Raw genomic sequence first — 16,766 nt, 5'->3', positions numbered from 1 at the left:
AAAGATGGCCACACCCTAGTCTCTAGAGCCTGTGAATATGTTACTTTACATGGCAAAAGGGACTTTGCGGAGGTGATTAAGTTGAAGATCTTGCGATGGGGAAGTGATCTTGGATTATCCAGATGGGCCCAGTGTACTTACAGAGGTACTTGTAAGAGGGAGGCTGGACAGTCAGAATCAGAGGAGGTGTGATGACAAAAACAGAGGGGAGACAAAGAGAGACATTAAGAAAGATTTGAAGATGCTACTGGCTTTGCAAATGGAGGACGGGGCCGCGAGGCAAGGAATATGAGTTACCTCTAGAAGCTTGAAGGGGCAAGGAACTGGATTCTCATCTACAGCCTATAGCATGCAACCCTTCCAACACTTTGATTTTAGGACCTCTGACCTCCAGAACTGTAAGGTAATACGTTTGTGTTGTTTGAAGACACAAAGTTTATGGTCATTTGTTACAGCAGCAGTAGAAAACCAACACAGCAAGGAAGGACTGGAGAAATGGGTTGGGGAACCTGCAGGTGAGAGGCAGTCCCGCCTCCTTTCAGAAAGCTTTAGGCTTGCCTGCTCACAAAGTATCCCATGTCCATAGTCCTACAGCCAGTTTTGTGCAAGCTATCCCTTTCTTTTTCCTTAATTCTTTCATTGGGATGAGCAAGAAATCTCTGCCCTCTTTGCCAAGTTCAGGTTCAGAGACGGGAGGGAGAACCTAGAACTGGACTTGAGCTGTCAGATGGGAAAGAGTGGCTGGGGTCGGTCTCCCTGGCTGAACAAGGATTGTCTCCTCTTACTCTTAAGAGTTGTTACTGAACCATTTGTTTTAATGGCCTTGTTTAAGATGCTTCTCAGTAAACATCTCTGACTTAGAATTAGCCTCTCTACATCTGTGGTTTTGAGAAAATGGATGTTCTGAGATAAAGAGAAAGCATTAGACCCCCTCCTTGGAAAAAAAAATGCCCATAGCAGAAAATTTCACACATAGTTGTTAGGGGTTCATGGACCTGTAAGGTCCCCTTGCTCAAAGGGTAGTGTGTGTGTGTTTAGGATCTTTTTTTATGTTGGCATGCAGGAGTCAGTGGGAGGTACGGAGGGTCTAATATCATAGATGGTTTCCGTGTCAAGCTAAGGTACTTGGAGTTAATCCTGTGGTGAGGATACTACAGACCCATTAGAAGGCTTCGAACAGGATGGTGACAAGATTAGATCTGTGCTTTTTAAAAAATCACCCCGGTAATGTATATATTGGCTATAATCCTGTAATTAGGTTATCAGATCACCTTAGGGAGGAAAATGCTGTTGACTTGAAATGTTTTCATACTTCCTTTTAAAGCCAGTGATATCAGATTGCATATTAAGTGATCTAATTTCATAGACAATGTGCTGTAGAAAGCAGTTTCCTGTAACCAATGTAAGAGCATTAAAATCTTACTGTTGTCGGGATCATTGCTCCCCTAATAGTGGGCTTACATAGACACTTAGTCTCATTGATAGTATCATCATTATTATCTCACGGCTCAAGTACGTCTCGGCTTCAGTCACATCCACCTCCTGCAGAGAAAATTCAGGCAGGTAAAGCAGTGCACACTGGTAGAGCCCTGAACTGGTACCTTCTAGACCAGAATATCACTCCTGGCTCTACCACATACTAGCCAGGGGACTTAGGTCAAGTTAATCGTCCACAGCCACAGTTTCTTTATAAAATGGGCATTAAAACCCCACCTACCCACATAACAACTGTGACAATCAAATGCAATCATTAAAAGGTAATATTGTGAAAACCGTAACATATTATCCAAATGCAAGCTGACCTTAATTTTCTTCTTAGTATTGCCATCATTGCTGAACAAATTTGGGTTAGTAAAGAGGAACTATGAAATGAAGTGTGTGTGGTTTGCCTTTGTGGTGTGGTCTGGTTCTTTCTCCAAATATCAGAGGCTTTAGAGGTGTTCCTAGTATCCATGCAATATGTTGCCTCCACTTAGCCCTTGAAAAAAAACCCCGAATTAAAAATAGACTCTGTTTGGCTGTGTTCTGAAATCTAAACCTATATGTTTTCACAGAGGTCGAAGGGGAAATGGTCACGTCTCAGCATATTTAGAGCATATGCAAAGCCACACAGAGAAAATTGGAGGCACTGAGTGTGTGTGTGCGAAGCTGCCAACTCATTACAGACTCACTGCTCTGTTGGTGGCATCCCTGAGGAAGTAGGAGAGGCATTTTCTCTCAGAGTGTTCAGGGAAAGAGCTGCTGGTTCTAGAGGAGCAGACACCGGCACTACACACAGCAGGTTCTTTGTCATCATGATTTACTAGTCTGCTAATCAGAGACTCTCCAGCTAGCATTTCAAAGTGTTCTCGTAATTTTAAAGCACATCTTGCTCAAGAGTGATTGTGTCAGAAAATACTATGGTTTCTTCCATCCCGGCCACTGCGCCTAATGTCCAATGGGAAAATGTCAGGTAATGGGGCCTTTACTGCTGGTGGCTCTAAAGACCACATGCCACAGTGAATACAAGCGGACGTTTCCATGAAATAGACAAGATGCTTTTTAATTATACCCCAACACGTCAATGCTAAAGCATTTAATTTTACACAAAGATGGGGAGGAGGAAACCTTAAGGTGACGATCCTCCCGTGGCAGCAGAATATCTCCTTTTGTTTCTGCCTCCCAAAGTTATCAGTAGTGACCTTAACAATGGAGTTCATACGGGTTTACCAAGTGGTTTACAGGTTTTTCTTACGCTTACCCATGGTTGGGTGTGATTAGAAGCAAATAAAATATTTTATCCCTATTTTCATCAAGAGGAATGGCTCCCACAGAGCTGCTTCCTTTGCTGAGGTCAAACAGCCAGACTTAAGACAGAGCTTCCAACTCTGAGTCCAGGCTCATTTTGAAAAAAAAAAAAAGGAACACTGAAGCAGCTCAGGTTTTGCAGCCAGACTACCACGCGCTAACAATGTGAGTGGGGCAAGTCAGTTAACTTTGCTGAGCCTTAGATCCCCACGGGTAGAATGAGTGTGATTGTCGCTACCCTTCAGTGTCCTTGAAAGGCTTAAATGAGGTCAGAGATTCTAACATGTACTTTATAACTTGGACTCAGGAGCCATACTCCCCAGGTATGAGTCCCAGCTCCACCTCTTCACTAGCTGTGTGACCTAGTGTAAGTTACTAAACCTTCCTGAGTCAGTGAGATGGAGATAGTAATAGTACCTACCTCACAGGGTCGTTGCGAAGATACAAGAGTTAATGTAACCAAAAGCACTTAGAGTAGTGCCTGCCTTTTTGTAATCACTCTATAAGTGTGTGCTATGATTATGGTAGATTGTGATTATAATTGTTGTTATCTATATATGAAGTGCCTGGCACAAATAGTTGATCAAAAAAGATTAACTTTATTATGATTTCTTTGATATCTCTCTTCAAAGCACTTGCATTTTAAGGAGCCTGAAAGGAAAGTAATAGTATTACAAGTCTGGTTTTTGGTTTAACTAAACAGATGTCAGCGGGGTCCTTTCCAAAATCTTATTCCTTCGGGGATTCAAAATTTAATCCTATACCACGGGACAGAGATTTTTTTAATGCTCCTTAGAGCAAGAGCAAATGCTTGAGCCTCACCGCAGACCTTCAGAATCAGAAGTTCTGGAGATGCAACCCGTAAGTCGCTTTTCTTTTTTTCAGTGCCTAAGGACTTTTTTTTACGACTTGCTTCTTATAGTAGTTGTAGGTTAACAGCAAAATTGAGAGGAAGGTACAGAGGTTTCCCATACACCCCCTGTACCCACACATGCACAGCCTCCCATTATCAGCATCCCCCGCCAGAGGGGTGCACTGTTACAACCGATGAACCCACGTGGACACACCATAATCACCCAAAGTCCATAGTTTACATTAGGGTTCACTCTGGGTGGTGTACATTCTGTGGGTTTAGACAAATGCATAATTATGTGCATCCGTCTCAAAGGTATCCTGCAGAGTCTTTTCCCTGCCCTGAAAATCCTCTGTGCTCCACCTCCCCTCCCCCAGCCCCTGGCAACCACTGATCTTTACACTGTCTCTGTAGTTGTGCTTTCAGTCTGTTTTAACAAGTGTCCCAGTGAATCCCCGACTTGCTAAGGTTTGAAAATACCAGATATATCCTCCTGCACTTTTGACCACCCTCTGTTCCTGGGGGTGTGGGAGGGGGCACGTGGTGGGTGGTTGACAAAGAATTGGGTACTCCATGTTTGACAGATGTTCCAGTCCAAGAAGCCCTAAGTGACTGAATTCAGCAGAAATCCAGGTAGTTCTGGAAGCAGAGTCAGGGTGGGGTGCGGGGAAGGAAAAGCAATTTGAGAGCATGTGAGTCTGTTGATAGGTCTGGAACAGAACGTTTCGGGATGTTGGGTCCTCTGGAAAATGCTGATGTCATGTCTTGTGCCGTACTGCCCTGAGTGATGGGTAGAAGAGAAATCTCTTGAATTTTTATGTGAGGTTAAAATGAGAAAAATTCATTTCAGCCTTCAGAAGTCAGAGCTATCGGTACAAAAGGTCACTGATGCCAATTGGCATTGCTGAGCTCAGAGCAGGAGCATTAAAATAGCAACTTTTTGTTTTTTAAGCACTGGTTGCACTATTTGGACTTGACTCTCAGTCTTTTGCCATCTTGCTCTGGAATCATAAGTAAAAAAGAAAAACACCAAGATGTTTCTCTTACCTCCTGCAGGGACAGGGGTAGGTAGTTTTCCTCACCCTAAGGGTGGTGTAATATTTGCAGTGAAGTAAGCAGAGCGATTCAATGATGACTCCATGGGAAAGTGATTGTTACTGCTTGTAGAGTGGAGGTGCCTGAGCGGTATGAATGATCGTGGCCATTTCAAGGGGAGTTAGCAAGTATTTACTGGGGACCTCGCCCTGTGCAAGATGTGGTTTGTTTGGGGTTCAACCTTGGTTGACAGGATTACTGAACCTTGGGAGAGGAAACCAGTCTCAGGGGAGGGGGGGTGGATTGGTTGTAAGATGAAATTTAGTTTGGTGCCGTATATACTGTGTTTGTGATGATAGAGTCGCATCCAAGTAGGTTTAAAACGTCTGAGAGTCATATGCATAGAGCCGTTAGTTCCAGTATTTGAAGCCATTAGGAATGGATTGATTGCATAATTAAGGAAATCTAAGGATCAAGGATCAAACTTTTAGGGGCACTGCAATTATAACAAATAAAATATGAGGGGCTTCCCTGGTGGTACAGTGGTTGAGAGTCCGCCTGCCGATACAGGGGACATGGGTTCATGCCCCGGTCCGGGAGGATCCCACGTGCCGCGGAGCGGCTGGGCCCGTGAGCCATGGCCGCTGAGCCTGCGCGTCCGGAGCCTGTGCTCTGCAATGGGAGAGACCACAGCAGTGAGAGGCCCGTGTACTGCAAAAAAAATACAAATAAATAAATTAAAAATATGAGAAGTTAGTGAAGACACGAGAGACTATCAGAAGAGGTAGAATTGGGCCCAGGACCATGTTCTATCATAGAAATCAAGAGGATACATTTTTTTCAAGGAGATATGTTTTTTGACGTTAAAAGCAAGAAGTAAAAAAAAAAACGTGGGAAAGTGGAGATGGGTCTTGGATTTGCTAAGTGAAAACGATAACTCAAAAGGAATTTTTTTTTATAAAACAGATGATCTTTATTACATTCATTTAAGGCATGATTTCTCAACCTCAGCACTAATGATATTTGGGGCTCGATAATTCTTCGTTATGAGCTGTCCTGTGCACTGCAGGATGTTTAGCAGTGTCCCTGGCCTCTACCCACTAGATGCCAGTAGTAACACCACCACCATCAGTTATGACAACCAAAAAATGTCTCCAGACAATGTCACATGTCCCTGGTTGAGAACCACTGATTTATTTATTTAGCTCCTGCTGTGTACATGGTACTACATTAAACACTGCAAGGCATAAAAATATGCCACACTTTCACCCTTAAGAGGAATGCATTCTGATTTTCCTAAATTGAGTTATTCTGCTATTTCTCCTATTATGTTGGTTAAAAGTATTTATGTACACATGCACATTTATGTATACACACACACACACACACACGTATGTTATTCCTCCAAGATAACATTGTCAATTTAATTATGGATTAATATTAGAAAAGTAGTAAGTTGGAAATATTGGTGTTCCAATGCTATGTGTTTTATCATAGATCAGTGAAGGAAATTTTGATTATGGACCCATGGCAAAACGAGTAAGCAGTTTTCAAATCAAACTTTATATATTCCATTTGCATTTCTCTAATGATTAATCATGTTGAGCGTTCTTTTGTGTGTTTGTTTGCAATCTGTATATCTTCTTTGGAGAAATGTCTATTTAGGTCTTCTGTATCACCTCACACCAGTCAGAATGGCCATCATCAAAAAAATCTACAAACAATGCTGGAGAGGGTGTGGAGAAAAGGGAACCCTCTTGCCCTGTTGGTGGGAATGTAAATTGATACAGCCACTATGGAGAACAGTATGGAGGTTCCTTAAGAAACTAAAACTAGAACTACCATGCGACCCAGCAATCCCACCACTGGGCATATACCCTGAGAAAACCATAATTCAAAAAGGGTCATGTTCACTGCAGCTCTATTTACAATAGCCAGGGCATGGAAACACCCTAAGTGTCCTTGGACAGATGAATGGATAAAGAAGATGTGGCACATATATACAATGGAATATTACTCAGCCATAAAAGGAACAAAATTGAGTTATTCGTAGTGAGGTGGATGGACCTAGAGTGTGTCCTATAGAGTGAAGTAAGTCAGAAAGAGAAAAACAAATACCATATGCTAACACGTATATATGGAATCTAAAAAACTTTAAAAAAATAAAGGTCATGAAGAACCTAGGGGCAGGATGGGAATAAAGACGCAGATGTAGAGAATGGACTTGAGGATACGGGGAGGGGGAAGGGAAAGCTGGGACAAAGTGAGAGAGTGGCATGGACATATATACACTACCAAATGTAAAATAGATAGCTAGTGGGAAGCAGCCGCATAGCAGAGGGAGATCAGCTCGGTGCTTTGTGACTACCTAGAGGGGTGGGATAGGGAGGGTGGGAGGGAGGGAGACGCAAGAGGGAAGAGATGTGGGAACATATGTATATGTATAACTGATTCACTTTGTTATAAAGCAGAAACTAACACACCATTGTAAAGCAATTATACTACAATAAAGATGTTTAAAAAATTTTTTATATATTCCAAAGGCTCAAATTATTTTTTGCTCTCTCATTTCTTATGAAGACAAACACTCTTCCTCATCCATAGGTATGTTACAGAACTTCTGATTTTTTTAAAACTGCAATGGTATCAAGTATCCTTTGGTAGAAATTATAATTCTATATATTGCAAGTGTTCTACCAAGTTTCTAAGTTCTTAATAAAAGAAAGATGGAGATTTTGGACTGTAATTTGACCTTAGGAACATTTATAGGAATAATTACCACCGAAATAATTTCATGGCAAGAAGTGTCCTTGATGTTTGGAAAGTACTCTCCCTTAAAAGAAGCAGCCTGTCATCTTTCCAAACCTAGCTTCCTCTTTGCTTAGGAACAAGAAAGGAAATCTAACCTCGCTCTCCTGTTTTTGCTGCTTGTGACATTGAGCAAGGCCCCAACTACTGAGGCTAACGCCGAAATCCTTGTTGTCCCTGCAGACTGCATCATCTGCTATCAAAGGTGCTATTCAGCTGGGAATAGGATACACAGTGGGTAATCTCACCTCCAAGCCAGATCGAGATGTTCTCATGCAAGACTTCTATGTGGTGGAAAGTGTGTTCCTACCCAGGTAAGAACGTTGTTACTTGTGATGATTTCCATGCTAAGGAAGCTTCGTTGTGACATCTCCATATTGAAGACTTTTCTACCAGTACAAGACTTTATTATCCATGCCTGTGTACATCGTGTACTGATGTTCATGTTAGACCTTTGGCTTGCCCAAAAGCAATCCAAATGATTAGTACTTTCGGTTGCGTCAGGGGTCTTGCATTTGTATGTGGTGATGGTAAATAGGGTTCATCCTTTGGGCCAGTTGTAATTAATTAGTTGTGATAATGCTTAGAAGACCCTATGGAGAAAGACTCTGAGATTCAGTGGGAAAGAGTACAGTAATCACAGAGTAATGTCTGCATAGGTTTAGAAAAAGAGGGCACCCAAGACGCAGCAGCTGGTTCCGAGTTTTTGCTAGCCCTAACTTAAAAGATGAGTTGGGGGATGCGCGTTTGGGCCTCCTGTCTGAGTACACTCATGTATCTCCTCCTTTAACTTTCCTCCAGAAAGCTTATGAGGATCCCCCTACTTTGATGCCATATTTGCAAAAACACCCAAGTTACCCATACATATCACGTCTAACTTTATTATACTGGGCGGGGGGAAGTCAAACTAATAAGTCTGAGATGGATGGTAGGGATGGTTGCACAACAATACGAATGGACATAATGCCACTGAACTATGTATTTTAAAATGGTTAAGATGGTAAGCTTTATGTTATACATGCTTTACCAAAATAAATAAATAAATAATTTATAAGTCTAATACTAGCTTAACATAGGAAGAGAACTACTCATGATTAAATTGGAAATGTAGCTACTACAGACAGGATTTTTCAAAAAAATAAAAAGATTTCATTTGGGGGCTTGGGGCCAATTATATTTTCTTTGGGGCTATGAGGATTGACTTGTCATTTATTTTAAAATAACTGTTTCTCTCCAAAATAAGCCAATTTTATTATCAATTATTATTTGGCTTGAGTGAGAATGGTTGGACTGACACTTTTCCTCTCAGTGTTCTCATTGTCTTATTTTTTTAAAAAACCTTCAGGGAGATGGTACTTACATTTATTTCTATGTCCAGGTGTCAACTGCCTAGAAATAAAACCTTTAGATGAGGGTGTCCATGTAGCCACAACAGAGCCCATGGAGAAAAGAAAGTCAGCTATGAACCCAGACAGCTTCATTTTGCTTTAAATGCTCTGGGCTGAAGAACAAAGTTGGTCTATGCAAGTTCTAAAGTTTGCTTCTCTAGGTTTCCCTAGCAGCCACAAGAACTAGTTTCCATGCAGAAAATGGACAACCCCAAGGCCTAAGATATAATCCTGTCTGCTCATGACACTGCTCTTCTTTCTATAGCTGGAAAATGTCCGTTGTGTTTGTTTTTAACAACCTATCATTCCAAAACAGTATGTATTAACTATTTTTTCTCTTTAAAGTCAGGAGGTTATGAGTTTATCTTAATCTTTTGGTGTGTTCTGTTAGGCTCAAATTCCTGTGAATCAGGCTCAAAGTCCTGTAAATGTGTTTCCAGAATATTCTAATTCTCATGGTCTTCTAGGGCCTCTACCCAAATATTCCAACCTTATTTTTTTCTTCCACTGCAAAGAACAAGAGGAGCAGAGGCCTTTTGTAAGAGGCTGGCTGGCAGTGAGTTCAGGATGCCGGAGTAGTTACAGCTCAAGATGGGTGTACACAGAAGGGCAGGGTGCTGCATCCTGGCTGAGCTTTTCTTCTCATAGTGTCCAATCAACAGAGCCAACCACTGATGGGAACCGCAGGAAGGCATGGCCCAAGCATACGGTCCCCAGGCCGGCAGCATCAGCATCATCTGGAACTTGTTAGAAATTCAGATTCTTGGGCTCCCCCCAGATCAACAAAATCAGATACTCTGGGTCTGGGACCCAGGAATCTGTTTTAACAGTTGCTCCAGGTGATTCTAAGCACATAAAAGTTTGAGAACCACCGAGCTAGCACATTGCTTCCCATTTTAGGGTGACAGTTGTTCTAGTTGATACCAAGTTTTGTTCTTGGAGCTCATAAAACCCTAAATGATTTTTTCTTTTTTTTTTTTTTTTGCGGTACGCGGGCCTCTCACTGTTGTGGCCTCTTCCGTTGCGGAGCACAGGCTCCGGATGTGCAGGCTCAGCGGCCATGGCTCACGGGCCCAGCCGCTCCACGGCATGTGGGATCTTCGCGGGCCGGGGCACGAACCCACATCACCTGCATTGGCAGGCAGACTCTCAACCACTGCACCACCAGGGAAGCCCCCTAAATGATTTTTTAATTAATATCTTAAATATCAAAATTACATCTGTTTAGCAACTGAATTGTACATGACACTGTATGAGATACGTACAACAAGGAGCACATAACTGAGGTCTTCATAGGCTCTTTTAGGCCCTTTGAGTGCCTTGATTCCTTTTGTTCACTGACAGTTTTTCATAAGCATACTGCATCGTTATGATTAAGAGAAGAATGAGAGTTTTTTTCACCTTTTTATTCAGGAGTAAGAAACCAGAGTTGGACCTGGCTGGCTTCTGTATCTTTGACCTTAACTCTATATTCCAGGATAGCAGCAGCAGCCGCTGAATGGCACACGTCACTGGTGAGGGGCACCTAACTGACCGTATTTAGAGGAGTCCATTATCACATTTAAAATATATCATTTAAAGCATATATAGCTTTTAAATGTCAATATGACATTAAATGTTTGATTCAGGCAAGAATTTCTTTCAGCAGATACTGTATTGTTTGTTTAAAGAACATATGTGCTCCAGATGCATTTATATGAAGCAGAAGAAACTTACATGGGGTCTTGTCTCAGTTTCCTCATCTGGGATCAGTTTCTTCATTGGTTTAGCAAAGGGATTGGACCCAGTATTTCTCAATGGAGGTGCTGTTGGCTTTTTTTGGATGAGTTAATTCTTTGTGCAAGACTGCACATTTGTCAACCCCAGGCCATGCCAGTAACTGTAGCAATCAAAATGCCCCCCAAAGTGATGGATAAATTCAGTATCTTGATCATGGTGGTGGTTTCACTGGTATATGCATATGTGAAGATTAATCAACTTTATACTCTATTGTATGTCATTTATAGCTCAGTAAAGGGGCCAAATAATGCTCCTTCCCTACCTACCCATATGCCTGTGGATGAGTAGAGAAAGGTGGGCAGGACTGGCGCTTGTTGAAGCAACTGAAACATTCTGAAGTCTCTGGTGGCTCTAAAATTCAATGCGTTTATCTGGGTCATAGAACTAATTGATTAGGGTACCTTGAGATGTTTTAATTTTCCACTGCTAGGAAGCTGCTGGTTCTGTTTCCCTTAGCAACAAAGTACATTGTGTTATTTTTTTATTTCTTTATTTTAAAGTGGCTCAAAGTTATTTTCAGATATTATGTATTTGCACTACAGATTATTTCATTTTGTAGCTGGAGAAAGCTGTGGACCTGTTTAAGACTTGAAGGATGATATAATACCCTTTTCAACTGTCTGGTTCCATGATCTTCCAAGGTCACAAAGTAGATGAGTAAGAGAACCATGGTCATATCTTAGTCTTTTGACCCCAAATTCTGTGCCGTGATCAGAAACTCAGGGTTGCAGATAAATGTTCCCATGTAAATGGAATTAGGAAGAAAGAGGATGTTTTATAATGTTTCTACCATGTAAACCTGAACCTGAACTGGCAACAGGAGGCAAAGTTTATGTGCCAACTATGGACCAAGCATAGTTTTATTAATAATATTTATATAATATGCATTATTCAATTATTGTTATTACTTTCATCTTTGCCATAAAAAAAGCCATTTTATATATGAAGTAACTAAGGCCCTGGGAACCAAAGTGATAAACCAAAAAATGGTAAAGCCAGGATTTGAACTCCGGGGTGGCTGGCTCCAAAGTTTTGTTTCTCCCGACACTATGGTGATAAAGCACAGGAACAGTATTTCTGCATTTTTGAATCAAAAAAAAATCTAGAATTATGAAACTAAATCTACCTGTCTGGCCCCTTGACAATCAGCTTGAATCCATCCCTCTGCTCCCCTGCAGGAGACACCATCACTGCCTTCTCTGGAAAGCTGGCAATAAAAGTTTATATATCTTTCCATATTCAAGAATAATTATCTAACCAAAGACTTTGTAAAACTCTCCTGAATTTTCATCTCCTCACTTATGAAATGGAGTTTAGCTTGCTGTGAGGACCATTGCAAAGCACAGACTGCCCTTAGATTGATGGACGCTCTTTGGGATTTATTTGAATCTCCAGGGAATACCCTCAAAGAGAGGAGAGAATTCCACAGAACTACTGTAAGGGTGAAACATTATTCTAAATGACAAGCAAACATATATGTCAAAGGTCATATAAGTGTTGTCATATAAGTGTTGCCAGATATCAGTGCTAGACGTTATGGTTTTGACAGACTAGCCAACCACCTGCATTTCAAGTTTCACTGACATAAACTCATCCAAGAATCTGTCTGTACCAGGGGTCAGCACACTACAGCTCAAGAGAAAAAGCTGGTCCCCTGCCTCTTTTTTTAAATAAAGTTTACTTGTAACACAGCCTCGCCCGTTCACTTACATATTGTCTGTGGCTCCTTTTGCACTACGACAGCACAGTTGAGTCGTTGCAACAAGACTCTAAAAAGATTGCCAACCCCTGATCTATACAGACATTCCATACCAGGTTTTATATAGATGTGGACAGAACACAAAGCTGCCAGACTATTTTTCTCTGGATTAAATGAGAGGTGTGACTGTCACTGGACAAGCCGATAACACAAGGTCCCTTCAAGTCAAAACATTTTAAATATTTGTTCAACATTTATGTAGCGGGGATGCGGAAAAATGATTTTCTGTCAATAAAAATTATATACCTCTTCCTTTAACTCAACAATGAAAGATTTATTGCATGCACTGAATATTACATAACATTTTAACTTATTTGAAATTGCCTTGAAAACATAATTTCCCAGTGTGGTAATAACTACTTGAGAAGTTTAACATTTAGATGATGAACAACGATATCACATGTTCCCAGTAAATGACACCCCAGAATGCATTCTTTGGTTTTGGAATTTAAGCTGTCTTCAGCTACTGACTTTTAAAGACTGGCTGTCAGCTGATTCGCCTCAAAAGATGGTGCAGCCTCGTGTTTCACAAGGCGGCTCAGGGGTACCCATCACAGATGTGCTCAGCAGAAGGAGGTTGGCACCAGCAGGGGGGTATGTCTGTTATTTTCTTATGTTTGTTTTGTTTTTCCATTCAAGAGCACTGTCTAATTTGGCAAGAGAGAGGACCAATTTCTGTTTCACAGGTTAAATAGTCATATGTGAAACCTGCGCGATCTCTACCTTGCCTGAGTTGGCAGAGGCAATTAATAATGCTTAAAGCTGCTTCTTCATACCCTGACTTACAAAGGTCTACTTTGAAGACTGGCTGCCACCACTAGTTTGTTACTGGACTGTAGTGTCACTTGTCCAATTGTATTGCACTTAAGTTTTCTTTGTCTCAGTATCACCATCTGTACATTAGGACAAAGGACCCTTCACTGATCCTGCCTCATGGGAGGTGTGGTCATGTTTGCTGTGATGGTTAAACGTATGTGTCACCTTGACTGGCTAAGAGATGCCCAGATAGCTGATAAGACATTATTTCTGGGTGTGTCTGTGAGGATGTTTCTAGAAGAAAGTAGCTTTTGAATCAATAGACTGAGTAAAGAAAATCACCTCACCAATTTGGGTGGGCATCATCTAATTCGTTGAGGGCCTGAATAGAACAAAGAGGTGGGAAAAGGGCTAATTCACTCCCTGCTTGAGCTGGGACATCCATCTTCTCTTGCCCTGGGACGTCAGCATTCCTGGTTCTTGGGCCTTCAGACTTGGACCAGGCCTTATACCATTGGCTTTCCTGGTTCTCAGACATTCGGGTTTGGACTGGAATTACACCACCAGCTCTGCTGGACCCCCGGCTTGCATATGGCAGATCGTGGGACTTCTCAACTTCCATAATTGCATGAGCCGATCCCTCATGATAAATCTGTCACCTAGGAGTTGCTGACCCACTTGTTTTGCCAGGAGGCCACAAACCCACTAACTGTCGGTTACAGTTTGAAATCAAGGAAGCTCACCATATGTAAAATGCTGCCTCTAAAACCTCAAAACTCTGGGCCTCAGCTCCAAAACTGGACCCCTTAAGGGTCCTGGAGATGCTTAATCAGTTTCACCCCATTGCTTCGCACCACATCTCTCCACCCAGTGCTGCCAAAAATAGCGCTTGGCTATCAGGCTCTGAAATCACATACACAAAGCTGGGTGTTCACGGTACATACAGATGAGAACCCCAGCATGGCTAATCAAACTCAGCCTACCTGAGGCCCTCCTGGGGAAGTAATTGGGGTATTTGGGCAGGTGGTACCTGAAGCCTCTAACTGGATCCTGAAAAGGAAGACTAACCGGGGAACATTAAATTGAAGTTAAGGCAAAGCTGACTGCTTGTGAGTTTTCCACTGCCCTGATGTGGATCTAATCTCCCCTCTTGTTTGTTCCTGACTAGCCTCGGTCAGTACTTTCCCTCCCTGGACTTTGATTTCCTTATCTGCTAAATGGGAAATTCCAGACGGTGGCTAATGCTTCCTCGAGCTTCAGCGTTGTATAATCCTAAACATTTATTGCCATTAAGAAATAACGTACTTTTGGACTTAAGACGAACACTAACTTTAAATTAAATGTAGTTAAATTAACAATTGAACACTCCTCCGAAGAGTGAATATCAAAATGCCAGAGCTGATCCATAATCAAACTTTGCTTCTTGAGGAGGAAAGGACAAGATAGAGAAAAGTACAGTTTTTTAGTTGAAGTTTCTTCCTCCTCTGGTGGAGTTAACAAACCCTTTCTTTAATAATTTGATAGGACAGTACTGTGTGTTGGCTTACTTGTTTAGGTTCTTCCTTGGCAAAAGCAAGTTGGAAATCCCACGTCGGCCTCCAGATTTTTATTGGTGAAATTTTACCAGCTCTTGGGATCCAGACATGTCAAACCCCTGGTGGAAACCTCACAGCTGAAATTTCCAAAGGCTCGATTTTATGCCAAGACAGGAAAGTGGAGTTTTTTCCCCCAATCACTACATAAATGGATTGAAGAAACATAAGTCTTAAATTGTGAAGAAGTCTGCTCTTCAGCAGAGTCCGTTTTTGCTGGAGAAGTCTAGGTGCTGGACAGTCTCCTGTTGGCTACCACCCAGGCTCCAGCAAGGAAAGCCTGCAGGAGTCTTTGGTGGACCTCTTCCACAGGCCAGCAGACTAACGCTGATTGCGGTTGTGTTACTGCCTTTCGTGCACGTGCAGAGGAGCCTCTGTGCTGGGCATCAGTGGACCAGCACCCACACTGGTACCCAGTAGGTCTGCCAGTGCCCAACCTGAGAAAATCAGGTTAGTGTCTGCTGGCTTATCCTCACTGCACCCGCTGTTTGGTGTTGCGCTTGTGCCCTATACCTCCTGACAAACTCCAGCTGGAGCCAACAGCCCATTAATTTGCATTTCCTGCAATAGAACTTCATTCATGCCGAGTTGGTATTTGTTACTCACTGGAGCAGCTTAATAAGCAGAAGCAAACCCTTCTGCTGTGTGGTACCCAGTGTGCAGAGCTTTGTTTTGGGGTTATGGCTTTTACTCCTAACTTAAAAAAAAATTTTTTTAATGTTGTAAATGGTAATATGTAGAAGGGTTAATCCTCATGATGCTTTTAGAAGAAATACTGTGAAAAGTGTCCCTTTCATTCCTGTGCCTTTATTACCTGTCTAACTCTAGTGGTCACTGTTACTTGGGGTCTGTATATCCTTCAAGGACTTTTTGTGCAGATACATGCCAAAGATATATTTTTTGCTTCTGTATGCAGATGGTGGCATGCCATACACAGTATTCTGCGTCAAGCTTCTTTCACTTAATCTGTCTCAGATCTCACCACGTCAGTACATAAGCCTCCTCGTTCTTTTTTAATAGCTGCGTGGTATTCCAGTGTGTGGCTGAACCGTAATTACGTTGACTGGTTCCCTTCTGAGAGACATCTAAGTTGCTTCCAATCCTTTGTCCTTACAAACAGTGCTATAATGAATAACCAGGTACAAACATGTCATTTTGTACAAACAGCAGTTTATCTGTACTGTAAATTATAGCCATGCATTTGCTGAATCAAGAATTTTGTACATTTGTCATTTTGACAGGAGTTGTGAAAATGTCCTCCAAAGGAAAAGTATCAATTTGCTTTCCCAATAATAGTGCCTCAGGGTACCAGTCTCCCTTGAGCTATATCAGTGTTTTAAATTTCTGCCCATCTGAGAGAGAAAATGATATCTCGGTGACCGTTAATTTGCATTTATTCTATTATAAGTGAGGTTGAACATCTTTTCATATGCATAAGCCATTTATACTTCCATTTCTGTGAAGTGCCTGATTATACCCTGGGCTATTTTTTTTACATATATAACTTTTCAGTCTTTTTCTTTGCTGTATTTTGGAGCTCTTTGTATTGGGAGATTAGCTCTTTGTGATATGAGTTGCAAATATTTTCTCATTTTGTCACTTTCATTTTCCCTTTTTTTTTTTTTAAGCCAGTTAGTCACTTCATTCTCCACGTGACATGTCCAACCCTGGTCTGTCTCCCGTCACCACACAGCCTTAATCATCCAGACACACTGAGGGCTCCCCACTTGCCAGGTGCATGGCCTTTCATGTTTCCATCCACTTTGCCATGTTATTTCTAGAGGCTCTGTACCAGGCCTCAGAGAGCACAGCTTGTAAATGGCAGAGATGGAACTGGAACCCAGGTGTCCCTGGACCACAGGGAGTTAGGAGCATCTTAACTCCCATACAGGGTATCCAGTATGATTTAACAGAATGCAAAGTCTTAATGTTTGTCAAAGGAAAGCAGAATTCATAAGCTAAAACCTACTAAGAGAAAAAAAAGTGGCAATGTTTTATGATCCACTGTT

General features: G+C 41.7%; 1 protein-coding gene across 1 annotated transcript in view; it reads left to right on the top strand.

Moving 5' to 3' along the window:
* The window catches only part of PIP5K1B (phosphatidylinositol-4-phosphate 5-kinase type 1 beta), a 330,053-nt gene that overhangs the window by 156,626 nt on the left and 156,661 nt on the right, over positions 1-16,766 (top strand). The window contains exon 4 of the mRNA XM_082843121.1: positions 7,667-7,797. Coding sequence (XP_082699247.1) covers positions 7,667-7,797 — 131 coding nt within the window. The remainder of the gene's footprint in view (positions 1-7,666; positions 7,798-16,766) is intronic.

The sequence above is a fragment of the Leucopleurus acutus genome, assembly GCF_964270905.1.
Source record: "Leucopleurus acutus genome assembly, chromosome: 7".
NCBI lineage: Eukaryota > Metazoa > Chordata > Mammalia > Artiodactyla > Delphinidae > Leucopleurus > Leucopleurus acutus.
The sequence above is the reverse complement of the archived record's forward strand: the minus strand, read 5'-3'. Positions and strand labels throughout refer to the sequence as shown.